Source organism: Coregonus clupeaformis, chromosome 13 (assembly GCF_020615455.1).
Source record: "Coregonus clupeaformis isolate EN_2021a chromosome 13, ASM2061545v1, whole genome shotgun sequence".
Classification (NCBI taxonomy): domain Eukaryota; kingdom Metazoa; phylum Chordata; class Actinopteri; order Salmoniformes; family Salmonidae; genus Coregonus; species Coregonus clupeaformis.
Window position 1 is genome coordinate 57,647,534 of NC_059204.1, and position 26,348 is coordinate 57,673,881.

The 26,348-nt window shown below is 51.5% G+C and overlaps 1 protein-coding gene across 6 annotated transcripts in view; it reads left to right on the plus strand.

Annotated features, from left to right (window-relative positions):
- Positions 1-26,348, plus strand: part of LOC121579981 (Down syndrome cell adhesion molecule-like protein 1 homolog) — a 91,088-nt gene that overhangs the window by 48,381 nt on the left and 16,359 nt on the right. For 3 of the 6 annotated variants that reach the window (XM_041895022.2, XM_041895023.2, XM_041895025.2), the window contains exons 4-18: positions 8,613-8,759; positions 8,911-9,189; positions 9,892-10,167; positions 10,440-10,736; positions 11,503-11,775; positions 12,429-12,713; positions 12,955-13,074; positions 13,335-13,511; positions 14,704-14,903; positions 15,096-15,192; positions 15,297-15,425; positions 15,539-15,706; positions 15,810-15,880; positions 16,012-16,252; positions 22,798-22,983. In XM_041895022.2, coding sequence (XP_041750956.2) covers positions 8,613-8,759; positions 8,911-9,189; positions 9,892-10,167; positions 10,440-10,736; positions 11,503-11,775; positions 12,429-12,713; positions 12,955-13,074; positions 13,335-13,511; positions 14,704-14,903; positions 15,096-15,192; positions 15,297-15,425; positions 15,539-15,706; positions 15,810-15,880; positions 16,012-16,252; positions 22,798-22,983 — 2,946 coding nt within the window. Of the gene's footprint in view, positions 1-8,612; positions 8,760-8,910; positions 9,190-9,891; positions 10,168-10,439; positions 10,737-11,502; positions 11,776-12,428; positions 12,714-12,954; positions 13,075-13,334; positions 13,512-14,703; positions 14,904-15,095; positions 15,193-15,296; positions 15,426-15,538; positions 15,707-15,809; positions 15,881-16,011; positions 16,253-22,797; positions 22,984-26,348 lie in introns of those variants that run through there. The other 3 variants (XM_041895024.2, XM_041895026.2, XM_041895028.2) reach the window with 2 other exon arrangements.

Here is a 26,348-nt window from a genome sequence, read left to right on the forward strand (position 1 = left end):
GTGTGTGTGTGTGTGTGTGTGTGTGTGTGTGTGTGTGTGTGTGTGCGTTCTCTCACGTGTGTTTTGGTGCCTCCCTGTCTGTTTGCCTACATGGAAGGAGGGGAGGGGCAGGCGGGCGAGTGAGTGAGCGAGCGAGCGACTGCACCCCAAACATCGTCACAGAGGTACCCGCAGGATGGGAAGCAGCCCCTAGCAACAGGGAGAGAGGGAAGAAAGTGCGAGAGCGGGAGGGAGGGGGAAAGACGCAGAACATCAATAAATAATGGCTCCAGTGAGGAGGTGGAAATATGGGCCTTGTTAGCTGTGTGACGCTGCCTTAATTTGCATGTGAGGAAACAAGGCTGCTACTGACTCACACACACACACACACTCACACACACACACTGGCTCCGACCCACACCGGCTCCGACCCACACCCTACTACTGACGTTACTCTCTCTCTCTCTCTCTCTCTGTCTCTCTCTGTCTCTCTCTCTCTCTCTCTCTCTCTCTCTCTGTCTCTCTCTGTCTCTCTCTGTCTCTCTCTGTCTCTCTCTCTCTCTGTCTCTCTCTCTCTCTCTCTCTCTCTCTCTCTCTCTCTCTCTCTCTCTCTCTCGCTCTCTCTCTCTCTCTCTCTCTCTCTCTCTCTCTCTCTCTCTCTCTCTCTCTCTCTCTCTGTCTCTCTCTCTCTCTGTCTCTCTCTCTCTCTGTCTCTCTCTCTCTCTCTCTCTCTCTCTCTCTCTCTCTCTCTCTCTCTCTCTGCTCTCTCTCTCTCTCTCTGTCTCTCTCTGTCTCTGTCTGTCTCTCTCTCTCTGGTTCTCTGTGTGTAGCTCTCTCTCAGTTGCTTCCCCCATATCTTTCCCCATCTCTCTCCATCCTTATTTTAGTTTTTCTCCCCTCTCCTCTCTCCCCTCATATAACCCTCCCAGGTTCTGCCTGCTACCCAACAGCATGTCTCTAGGTTTTGTAGTGGGTTCCAAGCTGACTTGAAAGCAGTGTGATTTTGACAGGGAAGCCCACCAGTAGGCCTTCCTGTGCTGTGTTTGACAACAAGCCCCAAGCTCAGCGGTCTAACCCACATAATTACAGTATCCATTGACACACACACACACACACACACACACACACACACACACATAGAGACATAGACAGGTGCCCACCCTTTTTTATTTTCCCCTCTCACACAGAGACACATATATGAACATGCGCACCACACTCTCACTTTTCTCCTCCTGCTTTTCCTTCTTCTGCTCCACCCTTCTTCCCTTTCATCTTTTACTCCCTGCTTGTTCTCTGCTAACCTAGTGTGTCCTTGACTGACAAGCCCAACAGAGAACAACAGGCCTGCGGGTGAGTGGCAGGGTAACAGGGTAACAGAGGGAATGTGGTGAACTGGCTCTTTATCTAGTGCATCACATCGGCTTGCTTCTCACTTTATACAGTCAAGTCAGCATGAATAGAAGCTTGGGGAGTACAGTGATTTAGTAATTAATATTTTACTCTGTCTGCCACTCTGCTTAACAACAGAGAGAGAGGGAGATGAGAGACAGAGAGAGAGAGAGAGAGAGAGAGGGGGGGGAGAGAGAGAGAGAGGAGGAAAAGAGAGAGTGTGTAAGGGGGGAACGATAGGGAGGGCTAAGAAGGATAGATTGAGAGAGATGATTGAAGATAGAGAGATTGAATAAACATGAGAAACAATTAAGATGGGTGGATAGTGGAGGAGATCATGTGATTAAAATGGCTCCTGTTCTGGAGGTGTCTCCACGGCATCTGTTTGTGACAGATCTCTCTTTCCCTAGTTCTATCCCTCTCGCTATCTCTTCCTCTCCCCCCCTCTCTCTCTCCCTCTCTGTCTATATGTCAGTGTGTTGTGACAGCGTGGCGGTCGATGTTATGGGAGTTGAAATCTTAAAGTGAACATTATCCTGTAAGGCTTAATTCAGGGGTGCAAACAAAGGCTGACTGTGAAATTACAGCCTGCGCTGCGACTGTGCCCCTACCCTCCACACACACACAGTCTGTCAGCCTGCTGCTAGCCCCCGCCCCTAATACACACACGCATGCACACACACACACTTACAAACACACACACACACACACACACACACACACACACAGCCATACACTGGCCAATAATTAGTGGATTCGGCTATTTCAGCCATACCAGTTGCTGACAGGTGTATAAAATCGAGCACACAGCCATGCAATCTCCATAGACAAACATTGGCAGTAGAATGGCACGTACTGAAGAGCTCAGTCACTTTCAATGTGGCACTGTCATAGGATGCCACCTTTCCAACAAGTCAGTTCGTAACATTTCTGCCCTGCTAGAGCTGCCCCGGTCAACTGTAAGTGCTGTTATTGTGAAGTGGAAACGTCTAGGAGCAACAACGGCTCAGCCGCAAAGTGGTAGGCCACACAAGCGTACAGAATGGAACCGCAGAGTGCTGAAGCACGTAACGCGTAAAAATTGTCTGTCCTCGGTTATAACACTCACTACCGAGTTCCAAACTGCCTCTGGAAGCAACGTCAGCACAATAACTGTTCGTCAGGAGCTTCATGAAATGGGTTTCCATGGCCGAGCAGCCGCACACAAGCCTAAGATCACCATGTGCAAAGCCAAGCATCGGCTGGAGTGGTGTAAACTCGTTCTCTGGAAGGATGAATCACCCTTTATCATCTGGCAGTCCGACAGACGAATCTGGGTTTGGCGGATGCCAGGAGAACGCTACCTGCCCCAATGCATAGTGCCAACTATAAACTTTGGTGGAGGAGGAATAATGGTCTGGGGCTGTTTTTCATGGTTCGGGCTAGGCCCCTTAGTTCCAGTGAAGGGAAATCATAACGCTACAGCATACAATGACATTCTAGACGGTTCTGTGCTTTGTGGCAACAGTTTGGGGAAGGCCCTTTCCTGTTTCAGCATTACAATGTCCCCGTGCACAACGCGAGGTCCATACATAAATGGTTTGTCGAGATCGGTGTGGAAGGACTTGACTGGCCTGCACAGAGCCCTGACCTCAACCCCATCGAACCCCTTTGGAATGAATTGGAATGCCGACTGCGAGCCAGGCCTAATCGCCCAACACAGTGGAGGCTGCTGAGGGGAAAAAAGCTCAGATTGAGCTAGAGCAACCATGGAAAATGGAAGGGCACCAGGCATTGATGGGCTTCCTGTTGACTTTTTAAAGTATTTTTGAGCTATGTTGGGAGAGGATTGGCTAGCAGTAGTTAATGATAGTTTGACCGTAGGGTTACTACCGATAAGCTGCAGAAAGGCTGTCCTCACCCTACTGCCCAAAAAGGGTGACCCTAGGGAGGTGAAGAACTGGAGGCCGGTGGCTTTATTGTGCATCCTGTCAAAGGCTTTGTCCAACAGGCTGAGGGAGGTGATGGGGCAAATCATACGGACCAGTCCTACTGTGTTCCCGTCAGGCAGATAGGGGATAACATTTCTCTGATTCTGGATTTTTTGGACGTCTCTAGGGCTATTGGGTTGGATGCTGGTCTAATTTCAATTGATCAGGAAAAGGCATTTGACCGAGTTGAACATCAATACTTATGGCACACTTTTGAGGCGTTTGGTTTCAGCTCTGGTTTTATTGCTATGATAAGGGTGATATATGGTGACATTGAAAGTGTATTGAAAGTTAACGGTGGCTTGAGTGCTCCTTTTAAAGTGTGTAGAGGTATTAGGCAGGGATGTTCTTTGTTGGGAATGTTATATGCCATTGCTATAGAGCCACTACTAAATAGCATTAGAAGTCGTATTGAAGGGGTGTACCTTTCAGAGGATATTCCTCCTATTCGGCTCTCAGCCTATGCTAGTTATTTTAGGGAAAAATCAAGCGGAGGAGGATAGTTTGAGTCTAATGGTTGATCGTTTTAGGGGAATATCCTCTGCAAAGGTAAATTGGGAAACAAGTTGTGCTTTACAGATTGGAGAATGGTCTGGAGGGATCATGGCTTTGCCAGGGGGGCTGGAATGGTGTAAGGGATGTTTTAAGTATCTTGGAGTTGGATGTTTTAAGTATCTTGGAGTGTACCTAGGAGATGAGGGGACAATGGGAAAAAATTGGATTGGGGTGGTTGAAGTGGTGGAAGGGAGGATGAGGAGATGGCGTTGGTTGTTATCTCGTATGTCATATAGGGGGCGCACTATTATAGTTAACAATGTGATTGCCTCTGCACTGTGGCATCGGTTGTCAGTTTTAGAGCCACCATATGGCCTTCTGGCTAAAATACAGGCGATTATTGTAGATTTATTTTGGGATAAATATCATTGGGTTCCACAAAGTGTTTGGTATTTGTCATAAGAGGAGGGGGGACAAGGTCTTGTACATCTTGCAAGTAGGGCTGCTGCTTTCCGGTTTCCGTTTATTCAAAGGTTGCTTTATGGACCGGAAAATGTGGTTTGGAGAGGGGGTGGCAGGTTGGGGGATTAGGTTTAAAGAAGGCTTTATTTTTGGTTGATAGTAGCCAGATTTCTAGTGAGGGAGTACCTCAGTTTTACAGAGGCCTTCTTAGGGTGTGGAGCATAATGAAGGTGTCCAGAAGCACTTCAGCGGAGTCAGTGCATTGTACGGGGCAAGACTGGATTGTACAACTGCAGCTGTTCCACATTTCTCCAAGATTCTGGTGAAGGGCAAAATCATCACCTTAAAACAGTTAATGGCCATGGCTGGGCGTACCTTAATGGATGGAAGACGGGTGGCTGATCATTTGGGGGTGAGGTCGGAAAGGATTGTCGGACAACTGCTGGGAAGCTGCAGGAAGTCTCTGTCAGCAGAGAAGGTACAAGATGGTACAAGATGAAAACGTCTCATTTCCAAGACTAGGGATTACACCCAATATCACAGAGTCAGAAAGAAAGGCGTTATTACTGGATTTGAGAGGGTTGGAAGAGGTGGGTTTGGATGGGGTGAATGGGAAATACTTATATAGGGGGTGTGTCAAGGTGTTGAATAAAGATACATTGAAAAATAGAAAAGACACTCCATGGAGGGTAAAATTGGGCATTGATGACAAGGTAAAGCCAGCATGGAGAGCACTGTACAAGCCTCCGTTACAAAAGGGTACTGGTGATATGCAATGGAGGGTTTTGCATGGCATCATTGCAGTTAATGCTTTTGTATCTGTTATTAACTCAGATGTTGGAGATGGATGTCCTTTTTGTAATATAAGAGAAACAATGTTTCACTGTTTTATGGAGTGTGAGAGGATAAAACCTCTTGGAAATGCTGGAGTCTTTGTTTAAAGCTGTAGGGAAGATTTTCAATAACACTGTTTTTATTTTGGGGTTTCAATATAGTAAGTAACAGAAAAGTAAATGTAAACTGTTACATTTTATTTTGGGACAAGCTAAGATATCAATTTTTATGAGTTGGAAACTGTCACGATCGTCACATGATGCGGACCAAGGCGCAGCGTGATAAGCGTACATACTTTAATTGTACTCAACACACGATCAAAAACAACAAACAAACGATACGTGAAGTCCTAGGTTATACACAACAAACCAAACGGAACAAGATCCCACAATAAACTGGTGCCACCAGGCTGCCTAAGTATGGTCCCCAATCAGAGACAACGAGCTACAGCTGTCTCTGATTGGGAACCACCCTGGCCAACATAGAAACTAAACGATCTAGAACACAACATAGAAAACTATAACATAGAAAAATCCACACCCTGGCTCAACATATAAGAGTCCCCAGAGCCAGGGTGTGACAGTACCCCCCCCAAAGGCGCGGACTGCGACCGCGCCACACCAACACAACAGGGTAGGGGCCGGGTGGGCATTCCGCCTCGGAGGCGGATCCGGCTCTGGGCGTGACCACCACTCTCCCTCTACCCCCCCGTAGCGCCCCTGATCTGGTCTGGCCCCGCTGGCCGGAGCTGGACTGGACACCGGTGGAGCGGATTGCTCTGGCTCCGGAGTGGAGCAGCTGACCGGTGCCGGACCAGGCACCGGTGGAACAGGCATGGACCGTGCCCGACTGAAGACGCGCACCACTGGCTTGGTGCGGGGAGCAGGAACGGGCCGGACCGGGCTGGCGACGCGCACCACTGGCTTGGTGCGGGGAGCAGGAACGGGCCGGACCGGGCTGACGACGCGCACCACTGGCTTGGTGCGGGGAGCAGGAACGGGCCGGACCGGGCTGACGACGCGCACCACTGGCTTGGTGCGGGGAGCAGGAACGGGCCGGACCGGGCTGACGACGCGCACCACTGGCTTGGTGCAGGGAGCAGGAACAGGCCGGGCCGGGCTGACGACGCGCACCACAGGCTTGGTGCGAGGGACAGTAACAGGCCGGACCGGGCTGGCGACGCGCACCACAGGCTTGGTGCGAGGGACAGGAACAGGCCTGACCGGGCTGACGACGCGCACCACAGGCTTGGTGCGAGGGACAGGAACAGGCTGGACCGGGCTGGCGACGCGCACCACAGGCTTGGTGCGAGGGACAGGAACAGGCCGGACCGGGCTGATGACACGTACCACAGGCTTGGTGCGAGGGACAGGAACAGGCCGGACCGGGCTGACGACGCGCACCACAGGCTTGGTGCGAGGGACAGGAACAGGCCGGACCGGGCTGTGGAGACGGACTGGAGGTCTGGAGCGGAGAGCTGACACAACCCGTCCTGGCTGAATGCCTATCTCCACACCCTGTGTGTGAGGCATCAGCACAGGACGTACAGGGCTGTGCACTCGTACTGGCGCTACAGCACGTGGCACTGGCGCAGGATATCCGGGACGAGGAGGGGTACTGGAGGCCACGAGCGTTGAGCCGGCACACTCCGTCCTGGCTGCATGCCCACCTTAGCACGACACGTGCGTGGTGCTAGCACAGGACGTACAGGACTGTGCCGGAACACTCGCGGCACAGTACGTGGCTCCGCATACCACGGAACCTGCCCAGTCTCACACTGCCTAGCCTGAGTACGGGGAGTTGGCTCTGCTCTACCTCTAGGCTCCGCCAACCACCCTTCCAGCCCCCCAAACCTGGTGGCCTCCTCTCCTAGATCGCCGAAGCGCCCTGTAGCTGCCTCCAGCAGCCCCGTCGTCCACGTCGTGTGCCCCCCCCAAAAAATTACTTGGGGTTGCCTCTCGCGTGTCCGTCGTCGGCACGGTTGGCGCCATTTCTCCTCTCCTGCCTGGGCCTTTACTTTTGCCCATGGCCCTCTGCCCGCGAATATGTCCTCCCAAGACCACCATTCGCCCACCTGGGACATCGCCAACTTCTCCTGTTTGGCACGCTGCTTGGTCCTCAGATGGTGGGATCTTCTGTCACGATCGTTATGAGATGCGGACCAAGGCGCAGCGTGATAAGCGTACATACTTTAATTGTACTCAACACACGATCAAAAACAACAAACAAACGATACGTGAAGTCCTAGGTTATACACAACAAACCAAACGGAACAAGATCCCACAATAAACTGGTGCCACCAGGCTGCCTAAGTATGGTCCCCAATCAGAGACAACGAGCTACAGCTGTCTCTGATTGGGAACCACCCTGGCCAACATAGAAACTAAACGATCTAGAACACAACATAGAAAACTATAACATAGAAAAATCCACACCCTGGCTCAACATATAAGAGTCCCCAGAGCCAGGGCGTGACAGAAACATAAAATAGGCACGGGATATGGGCAGGATGTAAGATGTGTTTTTAAAGGATTAGTGAAAACAAGAATAAAAGTGGATTTTGAGTTCTTCTCGGTTGTAAAAGATTTGTTTGAGGAGAAGTGGGCTTACGAAGGAGCGGTTTGTTTTGTGGAGGAGGGGAAACTATTTTTCGTTGATGAATTGAATGTATATACATGTATATGCTTTTGTATTTTAATGTAATTTCATTTTTATTTAGGAATGACATTTGTTGTTTCATTTCTAAAAGGCAGTGTGTCATTATTTGTGTTAACACTTGAGTATAAAATAAAGGTTTTATAAAAACTCAACTCTCTTTCTCTCTCCCGCTCTATTTCCCCTCTCCCTCTCTCCTTCTCTCTCCCTTTCTCACTCTCTCACTCTCTCTCCCTCTCTCCCGCTCTCCCTCTCTCCCTCTCTCCCTCTCTCCCTCTCTCCTCTCTCCCTCTCTCCCTCTCTCCTTCTCTCCCTCTCCCTCTCTCTCCCTTTCTAACTCTCTCACTCTCTCTCTCCCTCTCTCCTCTCTCCTCTATCCCTCTCTCCCTCTCTCCCTCTCTCCCTCTCTCCCCTCTCCCCTCTCCCTCTCTCCCTCTCTCTCTCTCTCCCTCTCTCCCTCTCTCCCTCGCTCTGCCACTCTACCACTCCAATAAGTGGGCAGGGCTTGTCAGATTGGCACAGGCTGAAAATAGGGCACAGTCTGGCAGGGTACATCACACACTGACACACTTACCAGACCTGGGCTGATCTTGCTGTGTTCTATATCCACCACAACAATGATAACATTACTGGAGTAGAGATGGTGATAACGTCTGTACTGTATGCGATGAGTGTTTGACCATTTTCGACTGACCAAAGCGTGTCCTCTATGCTATGACAGGTTGCCAAGGATTTGCATAGCAGTCACCCTCGTGCTGACTGAGTTGTTTGTTGAGGATATTTAGTTATTTTGAGGCTTTATTAAATATTTTTCTCTCTTTCTAACAGCTAACAGGTTCTTCCTGACGTCCTTTGGTGCTCTGTACATCTCAGATGTCCAGAAAGAGGATGCCCTCTCTACCTACCGCTGTATCACCAAGCACAAATACAGCGGAGAGACACGCCAGAGCAATGGAGCCAGGCTGTCTGTCATGGGTGAGTAGGACTGTGTGTAAAGTATGTCAGTGTCTGTATTTCACAGTGTTCTGTGTGTGTAATATACAGAATGTCTATGAATATAAATGATAAACATCCTACACCCTACCCCAGTCCAAAGTGTAACCTGTCTCCCCCCTCTCTCCTCCAGACCCCACAGAGTCGTCTCCCTCTATCCTGGATAGTTTCCAGGCGGGGGAGGTGCGGGCGGGTCAGAGTGTGGAGCTCCCCTGCATGGCAGCGGGGTACCCCAACCCCACAGTGCGCTGGCTGAAGGACGGCCGCCCACTGCCTTCCGACGCTCGCTGGATGCGGCGCCTCACAGGTCTGACCATCAGTGACCTCAGGCAGGAGGACAGCGGCAGCTACGCCTGTGAGGTCACCAACAGCTTTGGCTCCAAGGAGGTGTCCGGAGCACTTTACGTCATAGGTGAGGAGATGAGGAGGAGGGGGGGGAGGGGGGGGATGTAGAGTGTGTGAGAAATGGATCAGTATGAATTGGTGTGTAGTGTTTGATGCCCTGTCAGATCAGGTCTCTAGACAGAGGACAGGACAGGACAGGACAGGACAGTAATGCATTGAGACTGAGCACTTCACACTACTGTCAACACCACTCACTGTCAGAGGGAGAGTGATACAGAGAGCAGGAGGAGGTTTGGATGGAGTAAAAGAAGGAGACCGACACTGAAGAAGTAGAAGTATATACTGTACAGTCATTCAGAGAGACAGGGGAAGAATGAGCGAGAGAGACAGGTGTATATAAACACAGAGAAGATAGAGAGCTAGAAAGAGAGAAACAGAGAGCGAGAGAGGGCAAGAAAGAGATAAAGAGAGAGAGCGGAGGCAGGCATGGTAGCACACAGTGTGACTCTGACAGGGTGAGGGGGGTTGGGTGGCACAGCCAGGCCCCCCAGCACACACCACCAGCTGCCTTATTGCTCACTGACATTCACAAACACACACACACACACACACACGTACATACATGGACAAAGATGTGAAGAGATGTCTCCAGCTGCTTTTTTAATGAGTCTCCTCAACTGATTGCACGATTTTGTTTTTCTCTCTTTGTGTGTGTTTGTGATGAGTGATGAGTGTATTACTCATGTGTGTGTTCTCTCTCCTTCCCCAGACCCCCTGCGAGTGACCCTTTCCCCCAAGAGTCTGAAGACGGGCATCAGCAGTACCCTGTTCTTTACCTGTGCTGTGGAGGGTTCTCCAGAGTACACAGTGGCCTGGTACAGGAACACAGACCCTATAGTCCCAGATCAGCACATCTCCATCCAGGGGCCCCACAACGACACCCTGCAGATCACAGCGGCTCAGAAGAGCCACTCTGGGGCCTACCAGTGCTTCGCCTCCCGCAAGGGCCACACCGCCCAGGACTTCTCTATCATACTGCTGGAGGGTAAAATGATGGAAAGAGGGAAGGAGGGAGGGGAGGTTGGAGGGTTGGAGGGGAGGTGGGAGGGAAGGAGGGAGGGGAGGTGGGAGGGAAGGAGGGAGGGAGGGCTAGGTGGGAGGGGAGGTGGGGAAGCAGGCAACTTTATTCGTAACATTTGTAACTGAAAAGCTGTGAATCTCACTTTTCTTATCTATCACTCTCTCTCTCTCTTTCTCTCTCTCTCTCTCTCTCTCTCTGTCTCTCTGTCTCCATCTCTTCATCTCTCTCTCCTGTAGATGGTACTCCTCGTATCGTGTCCTCCTTCAGTGAGCGCGTGGTCGCCCCCGGTGAGCCCTTCTCCCTGATGTGTGGCGCCAAAGGAGCCCCACCCCCCTCCATCACCTGGACGCTGGACGACGAGCCTGTGGTGCGAGACTCCGCCTACAAGACCAGCCAGTACACCCTATCAGACGGCCTGACCGTGTCACATGTCAACGTAAGCAGCCCGGCCATCCGCGATGGGGGAGTGTATCGCTGCGCCGCACGCAACTCGGCCGGTAGCGCCGAGTACCAAGCGCGCATAAACGTAAGAGGTGCCTGTCTACTTTTCAATATACACGCACCCCACACCCGCACCTATACACGCACTGACAACACGTATGCAGTACAGAGACAGGTGGAGATGTGTAGGGAGTTAGATACATGTGCAACACATACACACAGCCAACACACACAGCTGGGCTTAGAGTTCATCTCTTCACACACCAAACCAATCCCAACCCTCCAACCGTCATCCCTCTTCCTCTGTATGTGTGTCTCTCTCTCTCGCTTCTTATTTCTCTGTCTGTCTGTCTGTCTGTTTGTGTCTTGCCCAGTGTGTCTGTCTGCCTGTCTGTCTCTCACTGACTCTATTGCTCTCTATCTCTAATGCCTTAGGACAGTGTTACTGAGGGTAATGTAGTCAAACACGCGCATACACACCCATACATACAATCACTTAGAAAACACAAATAATTAATAGATATTACAAATATAACCAGTATGATTGGATTAAGGGGGATTCACTAACCTCCCTCTCTACCCCTCAATCTGCCCCAATCACTCTCTCCCTCCTCTCCTCCTCTGCTCCCTTTCTCTCCCATGTCCTCCTCCTCTCCCCTCTCTCTTCTCTTCCACCCCATGTCTCCACTTCCTCTCCCTCTCTCCCTCCTCTCCTGCTCTCCCCTGTCCTCCCTCTCTCCCTCCTCTCCTCCTCTCCCCTGACCTCCCTCTCTCCCTCCTCTCCTCCTCTCCCCTGTTCTCCCTCTCTCCCTCCTCTCCTCCTCTCCCCTGTCCTCCCTCTCTTCTCTGTGTCTCCAGGTTCTCCTAGGATCAGGGAGATGCGTGACATCACGGCTGTAGCTGGAAGGAACACCTTTATAACCTGTCGTGTGATTGGTTACCCCTACTACTCTATCAAGTGGTTTAAGGATGGCATGCTGCTGCCTGACAACCATCGCCAGGTGGTGTATGAGAATGGAACCCTGAGGCTGAGTGATGTGCAGAAGGGCATGGACGAGGGTACCTACCTGTGTAGTGTACTCATCCAGCCACAGACCTCCATCGACCAGACTGTCCATGTCACTGTGAAAGGTAGGGGATTGGACAGGGGTGGGGGACAGGGGGTAGGGGCAAAGGTGGAATACAGGTAAGGGAAAGGGAGTAGGGAGGATGTGTTGAACCAAAACTACCAATGACAGACTGTAACTGCTCACTCCAATGCAGTGGATTTGTTGAAAGTCACCAACTCACTCAGCTCAACAGGGTGGTCACACCATGGTGTTAAAAGCATCTAGCTTTATATGGATGTGTATGTGTGTGTGTGTTGAGTGGTAAGCGTGGGTGCTTTAGGTGTGTGTGTGTGTTGGGGGGGCTGTAGAAGTGTGTGTGCGTGTACGTGTGTCCCTTATTTAATTAGATGAATCATAATGAGGCCCAGATTAAATCCCCTAGATGTCTCAGCTGTAGCACCCCCACCCCCCACCCCCAATCCCCTCCACTACCATGGCAACGGCATGACTTCTTCCGCCAGTTGGCCTCTAATCAGAGCACCTATTATGGGCTAGTGGAGATGGCAGGGAGTGGGGGGCAGGGGTGGGCAAATCAGGGGGCATACACTGGCCAACAACAGCCTGCTCAGTGCCCCTCTCTCTACACCCAAGGTGTCTAATCCAGTCCACACACTCTCTCACACTCTCCCTCTCTCTGACCTCTAACCTCTGACTTCTGTAACCTCTGCCCCTCAGTGCCGCCCCTGATCCAGCCCTTTGACATCCCCTCCACGTCGGTGGGAAAGCTGATGTACATCGCCTGCGTGGTGTCGTCAGGGGACATGCCCATCCGCATCACCTGGCACAAAGATGGGCAGCTCATCGTGCCTGGCTCCACCTCCGGCGTTGGCATAGAGACCAAGGAGTTCATGAGCTCCCTGCAGATTTCCAAGGTGACACTGAAGCACAACGGCAACTACACCTGCATCGCTAGCAACGCCGCGGCAACTGTCAGCTGGGAGAGACAGCTGATCGTCACCGGTGAGAGAGGGAGGAGGGGAAGAGATGGGAGGGGGTGGTTGAAAAAAGGGGGGAGGGTGAGATGTTGAAAAATGTGTGGTATTGAAGAATTAAGGGAAGGGCAGATTGGGTATAGAAGTAACTTGAAAGGAAGAGTTATTATTGGTGAATAATGAAGAACCTCCACCATTTTAGAGAAGTTATCATGTATAATGACTGTTATTCTATACTGATTGTAACCAATATACCTCTTTCCCCTCAGTTCCCCCTCGCTTCGTGGTCCAGCCTAACAACCAGGATGGGATCTATGGGAAGGCAGGAGTACTCAACTGCTCTGTGGAGGGGTACCCTCCTCCCAAAGTCATGTGGAAACACGCCAAAGGTAAAGACCCTGCACCACTAATGACATCAACTAACTAACTGTCTACGATTCCATTCATCTTAGTAAAATAACTTGTACAAAAATACGTAATCAATTTTGAAGTTGAATTGATGATGAAAGAGACAATTAGCCCATTTCTGTATTTTGATTCTCTACTCTAACATCATAACTAATGTACAGTACATCCAAGCGTAAGATTAGAAACCATGATCAACATGGGTAACCTTGACTTAGCCCGTCTGTGCCGTTCCTCCCTGTAGGTATAGGGAACCCCCAGCAGTACCACCCTGTGCCTCTGACTGGTCGGATCCAGATCATGTCCAACGGCTCCCTGCTGATCCGTCACGTCCTGGAGGACGACCGGGGATACTACCTCTGTCAGGCCTCCAACGGAGTGGGTTCTGACATCAGCAAGAGCATGGTCCTTACCGTCAAGAGTTAGTAACTTTTAGCCTCTCGCTCTCTCTCGCTCTCTCTCGCTCTCTCTCTCTCTGTCTCTCTCTCTCTCTCTCTCTCTGTCTGTCTCTCTCTCTCTCTCTCTCTCTCTCTCGCTCTCTCTCTCTCTCTCTCTCTCTCTCTCTCTCTGTCTCTCTCTCTCTCTCTCTCTCTCTCTCTCTCTCTCTCTCTCTCTGTCTCTCGTCTCTCTGTCTCTCTCTCTCTCTCTCTCTGTCTCTCTCTCTCCCTCTCTCTCTCTCTCTCTCTCTCTGTCTCTCTCTCTCTCTCTGTCTCTCTCTCTGCTCTCTCTCTCTCTCTCTCTCTCTCTCTCTCTCTCTCTCTCTCTCTCTCTCTCTCTCTCTCTCTCTCTCTCTCTCTCTCTCTCTCTCTCTCTATGTCATTCTCTCTCTCCCCTCTCTCTATCTTTCTATCCTAATATTTCATGATGTATATTTCTTGGTTCAATGTTGTGTCTACCTCCAGCCCTGGGCTGAGCTTGGTTCTCCCCTCCTGTTTGACCCCAGCCCTGGGCTACACTACAGTAGCACGATGACCCTGTTCAGTAGATACATACCCCTCTCTCTCCCTCTCCCAGACTGGTGTGTGTGTGTATTGATTGATTTGTTCCTATCTGCCTGTCCTGTATGTCCTGGCTGTCCTGTATGTCCTGGCTGTCCTGTATGTCCTGCCTGTCCTGTATGTCCTGGCTGTCCTGTATGTCCTGGCTGTCCTGTATGTCCTGCCTGTCCTGTATGTCCTGGCTGTCCTGTATGTCCTGGCTGTCCTGGCTGTCCTGTATGTCCTGGCTGTCCTGTATGTCCTGCCTGTCCTGTGTGTCCTGGCTGTTCTGTGTGTGTGGTTTGAAGAAAATAAAGGTTCTGATGAGTTAGTGATGAAAACAAAACAGCAGGAACCCCTCAGATCAATAACCCATGTCGGCGGAGAGGAGGAGGGAAGAAGGAAGAGGGGAGGAGGAGGGAGGTGGGGAAGAGAGGAGAGGAGGGTGGGAGGGCCATGAGGGCTCGGAGCGTGAAATGAAAATAGAGAGTGATGGAGGGAAGAAATTGAGATTTCTATTTTCTACACACCTGTACAGTTCCTCGATTTTTTAAATACTCATCCCTGTTTCCTTCTCTCATTCCCCCATATCTATTTATCATATTCATGAATATCTCTCTCTGTGTGTGTCTCCAGTTCCAGCCATGATCACGTCGCACCCCAACACCACCATGGCCATCAAGGGCCAGGTGAAGGAGCTGAACTGCACAGCGCGGGGGGAGCAGCCCATCATCATCCGCTGGGAGAGGGGTGACACCGTCATTGACGCCGAGAGAAACCCTCGCTACTCCATCACCATCAACAAGAAAGGGGACGAGGTCATCTCCACGCTCAAGGTCAGACACTGAGGAAAGAGGGCAAAATGTTGAGAGAGAATTGAAATTGAAGGGCATTAGAATGTAGAACAGAGCCCAATTGAGTTGAGATGAAAGTACAAAAGGGTACAGTATGGTATGCTGGGTAGTTTTGACCACTAAATATTCGATGTCGTCTCTCTGTCTTCTATGTGTGTTGCTGTCCGCATGCAGCTGAAGCCAGCGGAGCGCGGGGACTCAGTCTTCTTCTCCTGCCACGCCATCAACTCATACGGAGAGGGGCGAGGACTCATCCAGCTTACCGTGCAAGGTGCCTATCTCTCTCACTCTGCTATTACTGCACATAGGCTCACTGTTGACGGACTAGTGATTGAGGTCAAATTGATACCTAACCTCCTCCACTCACACACACAGAGCCTCCTGACCCTCCTGAGTTGGAGGTGAGAGAGGTGAAGGACCGCAGTATGAACCTGCGCTGGATCCAGAGGTTCGATGGCAACAGCATCATCACCAGCTACGACATCGAGTATAAGAACAAGTCTGGTATGAGTCCAACCAGTCTAACCCTTTAAACCCTCACATCCCTATTGTCCTCAATCTAACTCCCGTATCTCTGGTCCTCTAATGTCCTCTCTATCTGCTTCTATATGTTACAGATACTTGGGATCACAAGTACACAACCAGGAACATCTCCCCCACTAACAACCAGGCTAACATCGTGGAGCTGCACCCTGCCTGTGTCTACAGCATCCGCATGTACTCCTTCAACAAGATCGGACGCAGCCAGCCTAGCAAGGAGCTCACCATCAGCACAGAGGAAGCACGTAAGTCTAACACACACTTATACACACACACAAACACCCTTATTTAAAATGCTGTCTTGTTTGGTGTTATTGAAACCCTCATTTCAACATCTCACCTAAACAGAACCTGATGGGCCCCCTATGGACGTGATCCTCCAGCCAATGACGTCGCAGAGCATACGGGTCACATGGAGGGTAAACTTCATTAACCATCATGCCTCTTTTCCTTTATGCTATAATACCATAATAACTGAGACATTCAAACTAACCATCATTGATCTCCAGTCAGTGTCCTAACAGAACTGTCTCCTGCCTCTCCCTCTCAGGCCCCCAGGAAGGAGCTTCAGAACGGGGTGATCCGGGGGTACCAGATTGGTTACCGTGAAAATGGGCCGGGCAGTAATGGCCAGTACAGCATTGTAGAGATGAAAGCTACAGGGGACAGCGAGGTGTACACCCTGGACAACCTGAAGAAGTTTGCCCAGTATGGAGTGGTGGTCCAGGCCTTCAACAGGGCTGGCACTGGCCCCTCTAGCACTGAGATCAACGCAACCACACTGGAGGATGGTAAGACTGGAGGGAGGGAGGGAGGGAGGGAGGGAGGGAGGGAGGGAGGGAGGGAGGGAGGGAGGGAGGGAGGGATGTTAGAGAAAGAGGGGGATAGATGAAGGGCGCTAGACTTGAGGTTGTGTGGGAGGGAGGGAGGGATGGTGAATACCAGAGAGAGGGGGAGGGGGAGAGGGGGATGGAAGGAGATTCATACTCTGCTAGTACATACTCTGCATCTAAAAAATATAGCTAATGAAAATTATTTTATTGTCTTTAGCTATATTTTTGAGATAATAAAAGCAGGACTGGACAACCTTCTATTTTTTGTTGTACTTTTTACCCCTTTTCTCCCCAATTGGTAGTTAGTCTTGTCCCATCGCTGCAACTCCCTTACGGAGAGAGGTGAAGGTCAAGGGCCACGCATGCTGTGAAACATGACCCCGCCAAGCCGCACTGCTTTTTGACACACTGCTCGCTTAACTCCGCACCAATGTGTCGGAGGAAACACCGTACAGCTGGCGACCGAAGTCAGCGTGCATGCGCCCGTCCCGCCACAAGGAGTCGCTAGAGTGCGATGGGACAAGGACATCCTGGCCGGCCAAACCCTCCCCTAACCCAGACAATGCTGGGCCAATTGTGCACCGCCTCATGGGTCTCCCGGTCGCGGCCGGCTGCGACACAGCCTGGGATCGAACCCGGGTCTGTAGTGAAGCCTCTAGCACTGCGATGCAGTGCCTTAGACCGCTGCGCAACTCGGGAGGCCTGGACAACCTTCTTTACATGCAGCTCAAGGTTTAGGTCAGGGTCAAAGAAGACACCATGGCTTTTGTCCGTAGACTTTACATTAGTGGACAAATGACCAAGGTTATTTACAATCTGGGTTCTAGCAAGGTGGGGGCCATATAAAACAACCTCTGATTTCTTCTCATTGAGCTGGAGAAAATTGTCAGACATCCAACATTTGATGTCAGCAAGACACTGTTATATCTAGCCTAGTTGTAAAAGAACGGACATCTGCACAGTTTCACATTGAACATCACTCTGTCGTTTAATGACATGTGCCACGCATTCTGACAACCCATTCATCCGTAACGCAGCACACTGTCGTAAACCATAACAACGTACAGTACGACGTACAGCACGTCGTACCATACATAACATTTCCCCCCCCTTTCCAAAACCAGGGACTGGTACCATATATAAAATGTCCATAGGGCAAGAACCTAGAGTGATACCTGTAAGAAATAAACATTAACCCTTAAACGGATGGACTCTCCAAACTAGCCAGTTCAGTCCATTAACCTGGAGGTTGACTAAGACACCTAACGGAGCCTAAGAATGAAAAGAGGTTAAGTAGTCCCCCAGATAAGCAGGGCGAGTTCGTGCCCGCATAGGCCTTTCTTCCACCGTCACCGCTTGTGGCTCTGGCCCTTGGGGAACCCACAGAGGCTGGGGCTCAGGTGGTAGTGGTGGAGGAGGTCCATCCGGTGGCGTCTCTGGCCTGCATGTCTGTTTTGTGTGCCTTCGTGTTCCTTGAGGGGCAGGGACTTTTCTGAGGCGGCTGGCGTGCCAGCGTGATCCATTGCTCATCATGAATGTGGCGGGCCCCAGTTGTCGACTGACCTGCAAGGGGTCCGACCAGAATGAGGCCATTTTGTTGCACCGCTGAGGCCGTCGGGCTCGGACCCAGTCTGACACTTGAATGATCGACTTCTTCACCCTGTGTGCCTTGTCAAAACGCTGTTTCATTGCTCTTTGGTGCCTGGTCACTGCCTGCTGTTCTTGGGTGCGCCTAGTCGCCGGTTCTGCTACTCTCTGTGTTCTGAGTCTGTCCAGTGGCAGTTCCATCTCACGACCTAGCATGAGGGATGCCGGGGAGACCTGTGTTGTTGTGTGTTTGCTTGCTCTGTAGTGCATTAGCGTTTGATTCAAAGCAGTTTGGAACGTGCACCCCTGGACCAGGTGCGCTCTGATGCCGTTCTTCAGCGTTTGGTTGAAGCGCTCCACCCCTCCGTTAGCTTGTGGGTTGTAGTAGGCCGTGCGGATGTGTTTGATTCCCTTGTTGCTGAGATATGAGGAGAACTCGGCAGAGGTTAGCTGGGGCCCATTGTCCGTGGTAAGGGTGAGGGGTAGGCCCCACCTTGTGAACAGGCTGTCTAGGATGTCCACGATGGCCTGTGCTGTGACAGTTCCGACAGGAACCACTTCTGGCCACTTAGAGTGGAGGTCATACACCACCACCAGGAAGCGCTGATGGTGAGGGACTGCGTGTCCATGGATCTCGCCACAGATGTCCAGTTGGATGTGCTCCCAGGGGTGGGACGGCCATGCGAGAGGCTGCAGGGGGGTGGGGCGGACTGTCCTGTTTTCCCACTGAGGAGGCATGCAGCACAATCCCTGACCAGGGCTTCAATGTCGTGGTCGATGCCTGGCCACCACACAAGGTCTCGACATCGCTGTTTGACCTTGACTATGCCCAAGTGACCCTCGTGCGCCATGGATAGAACACGCGCACGCAGGCCACTCGGGACCACAGTGCAAAACCCTCGAGAGACACAGACTTCTTCCCAGCAAGAAAGTTCGTGCTTCACTCTGGCGAAAGTCGCCAGCTCTTCCGGCACATGTGCTGGCCATCCAGTGCGTATGTAGGTGCGCAGGGTAGACAGTGTGGGATCCTGTTCCGATGCTTGCTTCAGCTCCTCCAGTGAGACGACTGACTGAAGAGGAGCGTAGAGCATTTGTACAAGCTCTGTTTCGTTGTCGTCTGGCAAGACGGTTGGAGTAGGAGCGTCAAAGGAGCGTGAGAGGAGGTCTGCCACCACGTTATCCCTCCCCGGAGTGAACTTCAGCTGATAGTCATACTGTCTGAGGCGGTCGGCCCATCTGTGCAGCCGAAGTGGCTTGTGGCCAGTTCCTGATGCTGACAGTAGCGTTGTGAGGGACTGGTGGTCGGTTCGGAGTGTGAACAGACGGCCATATAGGTAGAGGTGCCACCTTTCGCACGCCCAGACACAGGCCAGTGCTTCTCGTTCGCCCACAGAGTACCGTTGTTCTGTGGGGCTCAGGGCCCCTTGAGGCGAAGGCGACGGGCCTCTCAATGCCATTCTGCAGCTGTGAGAGGACAGCTCCTAGTGCTCCAGCTGAGGCGTCACATGTGACAATGGTGTGGCAGACGGGGTCAAAGTGAGCCAAGACTGGGGCTGTGGTGAGCTGGCTCTTCAGTGAGCGGACCGCGTCTGAGCAGGCTGCCGTCCAGGCCCATGGCTCATCCTTCTTGAGGAGCTGGCGAAGGGGCGCTGTGGTCTGAGAGTAGTGGGGCAGAAACCGGAGGTAGTAAGCTGTCATGCCCAAGAATGAGGCCACCTGAGAGGCTGAGGTCGGTTCCGGGATCCGGTGGACGGCTTCAATGTTCGACATGAGTGGGGCAATGCCTTTGGCCGACAGGCGGAAGCCCACAAACTCGACGGCTGGAGCTGCAAAGGTGCACTTTCCACCGTTCAGGGTCAGGTTGTTCCGCAGTAGAGCACTGAATACTCTGTGGAGTCGATAATCATGGATGTGGAGGTCAGGGCCGTGGACCACGATGTCATCCAGATAGACCGCCACCCCAGGTATTCCAGCGAGGATGGTGCTCATCACCTTCTGGAAGCAGCTGGGGGGCGGAGCTAAGTCCAAAAGGCATGCGTGTATATCTGAACACGCCAGCGTGTGTGACAAAGGCCGTGAGGTCTCTGCTAGCTGCATGGAGGGGTACCTGAAGATAACCCTGACGAAGGTCAAGCTTCGTGAAGATCGTGGAGCCATGGAATTGTGCGGTCAGCTCCTCAGCTGTAGGCAAGGGGTACTTATCCGGGACAACGGCCTTGTTCACAGCACGGAGATCCACACAGGTCCGGATTCCACCGGACTTTTTGGTTGCAATGACCAAGTTTGAAATCCAGGGGGCAGCGTTGACTGGCTCAATGATGCCTGCATCCAACTGTGACTGGAGATCTTTTGTGACATCATCACGCAGTGCAAAGGGAATGCGCCGCAGGGGCTGCATGACTGGGGTCACTTCCGGATTCACTAGGGGCCTGTGAGTAAAGGCTGTGAGGCAGCCCAGTCCATCAAACAGAGTCGGCCAGTTCTGTTGCCATGTGCAGGTAACCTGGTAGATAGCTGACCCACTGTCATCTCTCAGTGTGAATCCCAAGCCTGTGAAGAGGTCGAGGCCCAGGAGGTTGGCACCCCGCTTTGCAACATGAAATGTGAATGATGGCAGATGTTTGGTGCCGTAGTGTACTGGGACCTGGAGGGTGCCTACAATGTCTATCTTAGATCTACCGTACCCACACAGGTCAGTGGAGGGCTGTTGGAGTGGTAGGTGACTGAAAAACTTGTAGTAAGTGGCAAGGTTGAGCAACGACACCGCAGCGCCAGTATCCAGCAGCAAAGGCAAACCCACCTCACCCAGCTGCACAGTGCATGTCCTGAATGACACATGGTTGGTGGAGACGGTTCGGATTTCCGTGTGTTCATGTTGAGAGTGAGATGAAACGAAGGGCCTGTTCTGGGTGGAGCTAGTAGCAGGGGCAGAACGACACACTTTCGCAAAGTGATTGTATTTTTGAACAGTTCTTGCATATTTTCCCACGGGCTGGGCAGTTTGAAGCCCTTGAATTGTGAGAGCTAGCCCCACAGTTGCCACAGCTAGTTCTGTTTGTTTGTCTGTGTGCCTGCTGCACGGGCATGTCGGTGTCTGTGTCCATGCAGCTATCGACGCGGGAGGGCGTGCGCAGCGCGTGATCGTTGTAGTGCGCCTGCTCGGGCTGAAGCTGCTGTGTGAGAATGGCTGGGGGCCGAGTGTATGCTGCAGAGCTGTCTGTTAGCATAGAAGAGCATTCCAACGCCGCTTCAACCTGGAGTGCTATTTTAATAGCTCCATCTAGTTGTAAATTATCCGATTCCAAAAGCAGTTTCTCCCTTGTCTTTTCACATAACGTCCCTCTATCAACTGATCCCTGATGATCTCGTCCTGAAGTGTCCCGTAGTTACAAGAGCTAGCCAAATCCCTCAGATTAGCCACGTAGCTTTGAATGGACTCACCCGGCCGTTGGTGTCTCTTCCGTAGCCGGTAGCGTCGGAGGAGCACTCGCTCTTTCCCGGCGAAGTGGTTCCGTAAGAGGCTGACTGCAGCAGTGAATGTAGGAGCCGATCCAAGCGCTCTGAAAATCCTCTGTCCCTCTGTACCAAGGCAGTGACGGAGCAGTGCTGTCCTCCGCTTGTCGGAGATTGTAGAAAAGTCCATAGCTTCTAAATAAGTGTTAAAACTATCAAGCCAGTTATTCCACGGGACTGGAGGTTCGCCAGGCACGGCGAGGAATGGTGCTGGCGGTGGTAAACTGAATTCAGCCATCTTCGTCGCCAATGTTATATCTAGCCTAGTTGTAAAAGAACGGACATCTGCACAGTTTCACATTGAACATCACTCTGTCGTTTAATGACATGTGCCACGCATTCTGACAACCCATTCATCCGTAACGCAGCACACTGTCGTAAACCATAACAACGTACAGTACGACGTACAGCACGTCGTACCATACATAACAGACACATGTGAAGGGTAGCTACGCTAGCTTGGTCATTGGGTCTGATTGGTAGATAAAGCTGTGTGTCATCCTCATTGCAGAACAGGTGGATTTGTTTAACAGGAATAGAAAATAGAGTCCAATGTAAGAATAGAGATGCACCACGCATTGATTCAGTTGTGCAAACACACTCTCACACACACAGTCTCTGAGACAAAATGGAGGAAATGAACATGCAGCACATCCCCCATCACTCTCCAGTTTTAATTAGCTCCCTCATTAAACTTAGAGAGAGAGACCCCATTACTCTATGAATATGCCCGCCCACTCTCTCTCAATTCACACCATTCCTTTTTTTTATCATTCAGTTTTTCTCCTGAATCTCTCTCCCCTTGCTTTCATTGGGGAATACCCTTTTCTCCTTCTCTCACTACTCTCTTTTTTAATCTTTACATCAGACAGACAACATCTTAGTCCCTTCCTCTCCCCCTGTGTGTACAGCCTTAATGATAGAGATAGATGTAGATCCTGATTATGATAATAGTTAGTAGTGATGGTAACTACAACACACTGTCTGTCTGTCTGTCTGCTGCTACTGTTTCTACAGCTGCAATTATCACACAGCTGGACACATTGTCCTCTGTCCACACACTTCTGCTTTTTATCCTCCCTCTGCATCTCATCAACATCACCCTTTCCTTCATGTTAACCCTTAATAGTCCAGTCTGCCCTGTTACAGGCTACTGCGTATCGCTCTTTCCCTTCTCCCTTATACCTGCCCTTCCCTTGCTCTCTCTCTCTCTGCCATCCCTCACTTTCTACCTCTCTGTTTCTCTCCCCATTGCAGTGATTGAAAATTGAAGATTGGAATAAATAGTATTTTTTGCAGTTTATTACAATTATTTCTGTCCTATTAGTCAGAGAAACCTGTGTTCAATGACATACACTATGGCCCTCTGTGATGTTAACCTATGACCTTTCTCCTACCCCTAGTGCCCAGCCAGCCGCCCCAGAACGTGCGGGCCATCTCGGTGACTTCAGACGAGGCAGTGATCACATGGGCGGAGCCCCCGCGTCTGACGCTGCATGGCGTGCTGAAGGGCTACCGCGTGGTGTTCTGGTCCCTCTTCCCCGACGGAGGTGGGTGCTGTGGGGGCCAGGCACAGGGGTCGATGCAGAGTAATTATCACAACTATCATTCTAACTAAACCCCAAACCCATGGCCCCACCTGTCTGTCTGTCTGTCTGACATCTGACGTGTGTGTGTGTGTGTCTGAACCGGTAACAAACTCCCTAACTGTGCCCTAGCCTGCCCTTCTCCACACCTGTCTGTCTGTCTGTGTGTGCTAACCCTTAACTCACACCCCTCTCCTCATCTGTCTCCTAACCCTTCACACACCCCATTCCCTATCTGTCTTTGATTTACCTTGAATTGAAAAAATATATAATTTAATATGTGTGTTGTGATGTCACGAGAGGCTGTGTCCTGGAGGGACGTTACATCCCCCTGAGGTGGCTGCAAACCCAGACAGCTATGGCTCCATCTGCTGGTATGGTCGGGAACTCCACCCCTCTATGGCCAATCTTCCCACGCAGCTGAAACAAATGAGGAGCTGATGAGCTGAAGGTTTGGGAAGGGAAGAGACACAGTCTCCAACCTGGGCTCTCTGGAGGACAAGAGTGCTGCACGTCCACTTCCATGAGGAATATAAGGATTTGGAGATACTTACCTTTGGGAAATACTCACCTTTGGATATATGCACCTGTGGAAATACGTGAGAGACATTTGGAAGGACTTTTTGCTGGGTTGGCCACTAGCTGCAACGTGGAATACAGTAAGGCTGGGGAAAAGTTATCTGAGCGAGTGAGAATTATGATTTTGGATGTGGAAGAGACATCCCTGAACTGTTAACCCTTAAAGAGCCACAAGAGAACAGAATTTGGTTATATTTTCGTTAATTTCCCAAGACCTATAATAAAATCCTTGTTTTGTTTGAACCTTGTCTCCTGGCACTACTTGAGCAATCCCGCTGAAAGCTGTGTAGCCTCTCGTGACGTCACAGATGGTGGAGAATACAGGCACGCTCAAGCGTTAATAGTGCATGTCAGAGGAGGATACCGAAGGTTTGATCACCCAGTTTTCCAAGTTGGCCGTAGGCTCCCCGCCGACTGAAATGGAGGACATATTGAAAGCCCTTGTTGCTGGCCAGCAAGCCCAGATGCAAGCAAACGTGGCTCTCTTGGAGGAGCAAAAGAAAGCCAACCTTCTGAAGGCAGAGGAATTGCAGTTGCAGAGACAGAGGGTGGTCCAAAATACCCGCCCAATAAAGGCAAGTGACTTTATATCTAAGATGGGAGCTACCGATGACATTGAGGCATACCTGCATGCATTTGAGGCCACGGCCACTAGGGAAGCCTGGCCCAAGCAACAGTGGGTTGGTCTGTTAGCCCCCTTTCTAACCGGGGAATCGCTGAATGCTGTCCGGGACCTGGGCCCTGACCAGGTTACTGACTATGATGCCCTGAAGTCTGAGATCCTCAGCAGATATGGACTCACAAAGTTTGGTATGGCCCAGCGCTTTCACAGCTGGACCTTCCAACCAGACCAACCTCCTCGGGCGCAGATGCATGAACTTGTCCGAATCGCAAGGAAATGGCTGGATCCGCAGAGGAATACAGCAGCGGCGGTGGTGGAGGCCGTTGTGGTGGATCGTTACCTACGCGCCCTGCCTTATGAGGCCAAACGGTTCATCAGTCAACAGGCCTTGACCACGGCTGATCTGACCGTGGAAGCTGTGGAAAAGTACCAGGCCACAGCGGAGATGCTGAATGCTTCCCGAAAAGACCCCAGGAGGGCGGCCCCACCACAAATGGGAAGAACCCGTCCAAAGGACCCCAAGGTCTCGAACCCAGCCACGTCAGGACTTATCCCGGCTCCAGGGGGAGCCAGAAACCAGGCGGGTCCAAGAAGAGTACACCAGGAGGGGGAAACTCGACAGTGTTACCGGTGTGGGGAGATGGGACATATCTCCTGGCAGTGTGGGAAACCAGCCGATGAACCTATGCCCACTGCGGAGTCCTCCAGCTCAGCACCCACACACCGTTTTGCCTCGCTCTTGGGAGTCGTAGATGGCGGCCCAGATCGACCCCCCCACCTGCCCGGTAACTGTGAATCACCATGATGTGGAGGCCTTACTGGATTCTGGTAGCCGGGCCACCCTGGTGCGTAAGGATTTGGTGGGCCCAACGTGTCTGACCCCGGGGAAAGTCCTCCCAGTTTCCTGTGTCCATGGGGACACCAGAGAATACCCCATTACTGAACTTACAATGACCAGCACACGGGGAACCATACACACGACGGCGGGGGGTGGTTGATTCCCTCCCCGTCCCTGTCCTAATTGGACGAGACTGCCCAGCCTTTTACCCACTCTGGAGAGAGTCTCAGGAGAGGATAACCCGAGTACCTCGGAAACGGAGAGGCAAGACTCATCCTGGGAAGGCTCCGGTGCAATCCTCCGAGTTACTCACTCCCGCCCGGGCTCTGATAGGGATGGCAGGTGCCCAGACCGACACAGAGATGGAGCTACAGAATCTGGACAAAGAACTGTCTGGTCTGAAGGGGACCGCTGAGAGGTATCGTTTGTTAAAGCAACAGTTAGACATGAAGACAGAAGAGTTAGATATCCTCCAGGCTAAACTCCAACAGAGCTCCTTCCCTAAGCAACAGGAGGAGCTGGAGAGGCTGCGCAGGACCATCGAGGAGTGTGAGGAGACACTGCGCAGTAGTAAGGAGGTCCAGAAGAAGGCAGAGGAGAAGTACAAGGTGTTGGAGAACAAGATGAAGAATGCGGAGGCAGAGAGAGAGAAGGAACTGAAAGCTGCTCAACAGAAGCTAAACTCTGCTAAAACCAAGGCTGATGCGTTCAGTAAGAAACTCAAGGAGAGACAACAGGAGGCTGAGTCCCTGGTCCTAGAGTTGGAGGAGTTGAAGAGAGAGCAGTCTGGCAAGCACCACGGCAATGCGGACGCCCTCTCCCGGCGTGATGCCTTCTTCGCTGCCTTTACCCCGACGAGGACGTCGGTCCCGAGGAGGGGGGATGTGTGATGTCACGAGAGGCTGTGTCCTGGAGGGACGTTACATCCCCCTGAGGTGGCTGCAAACCCAGACAGCTATGGCTCCATCTGCTGGTATGGTCGGGAACTCCACCCCTCTATGGCCAATCTTCCCACGCAGCTGAAACAAATGAGGAGCTGATGAGCTGAAGGTTTGGGAAGGGAAGAGACACAGTCTCCAACCTGGGCTCTCTGGAGGACAAGAGTGCTGCACGTCCACTTCCATGAGGAATATAAGGATTTGGAGATACTTACCTTTGGGAAATACTCACCTTTGGATATATGCACCTGTGGAAATACGTGAGAGACATTTGGAAGGACTTTTTGCTGGGTTGGCCACTAGCTGCAACGTGGACTACAGTAAGGCTGGGGAAAAGTTATCTGAGCGAGTGAGAATTATGATTTTGGATGTGGAAGAGACATCCCTGAAC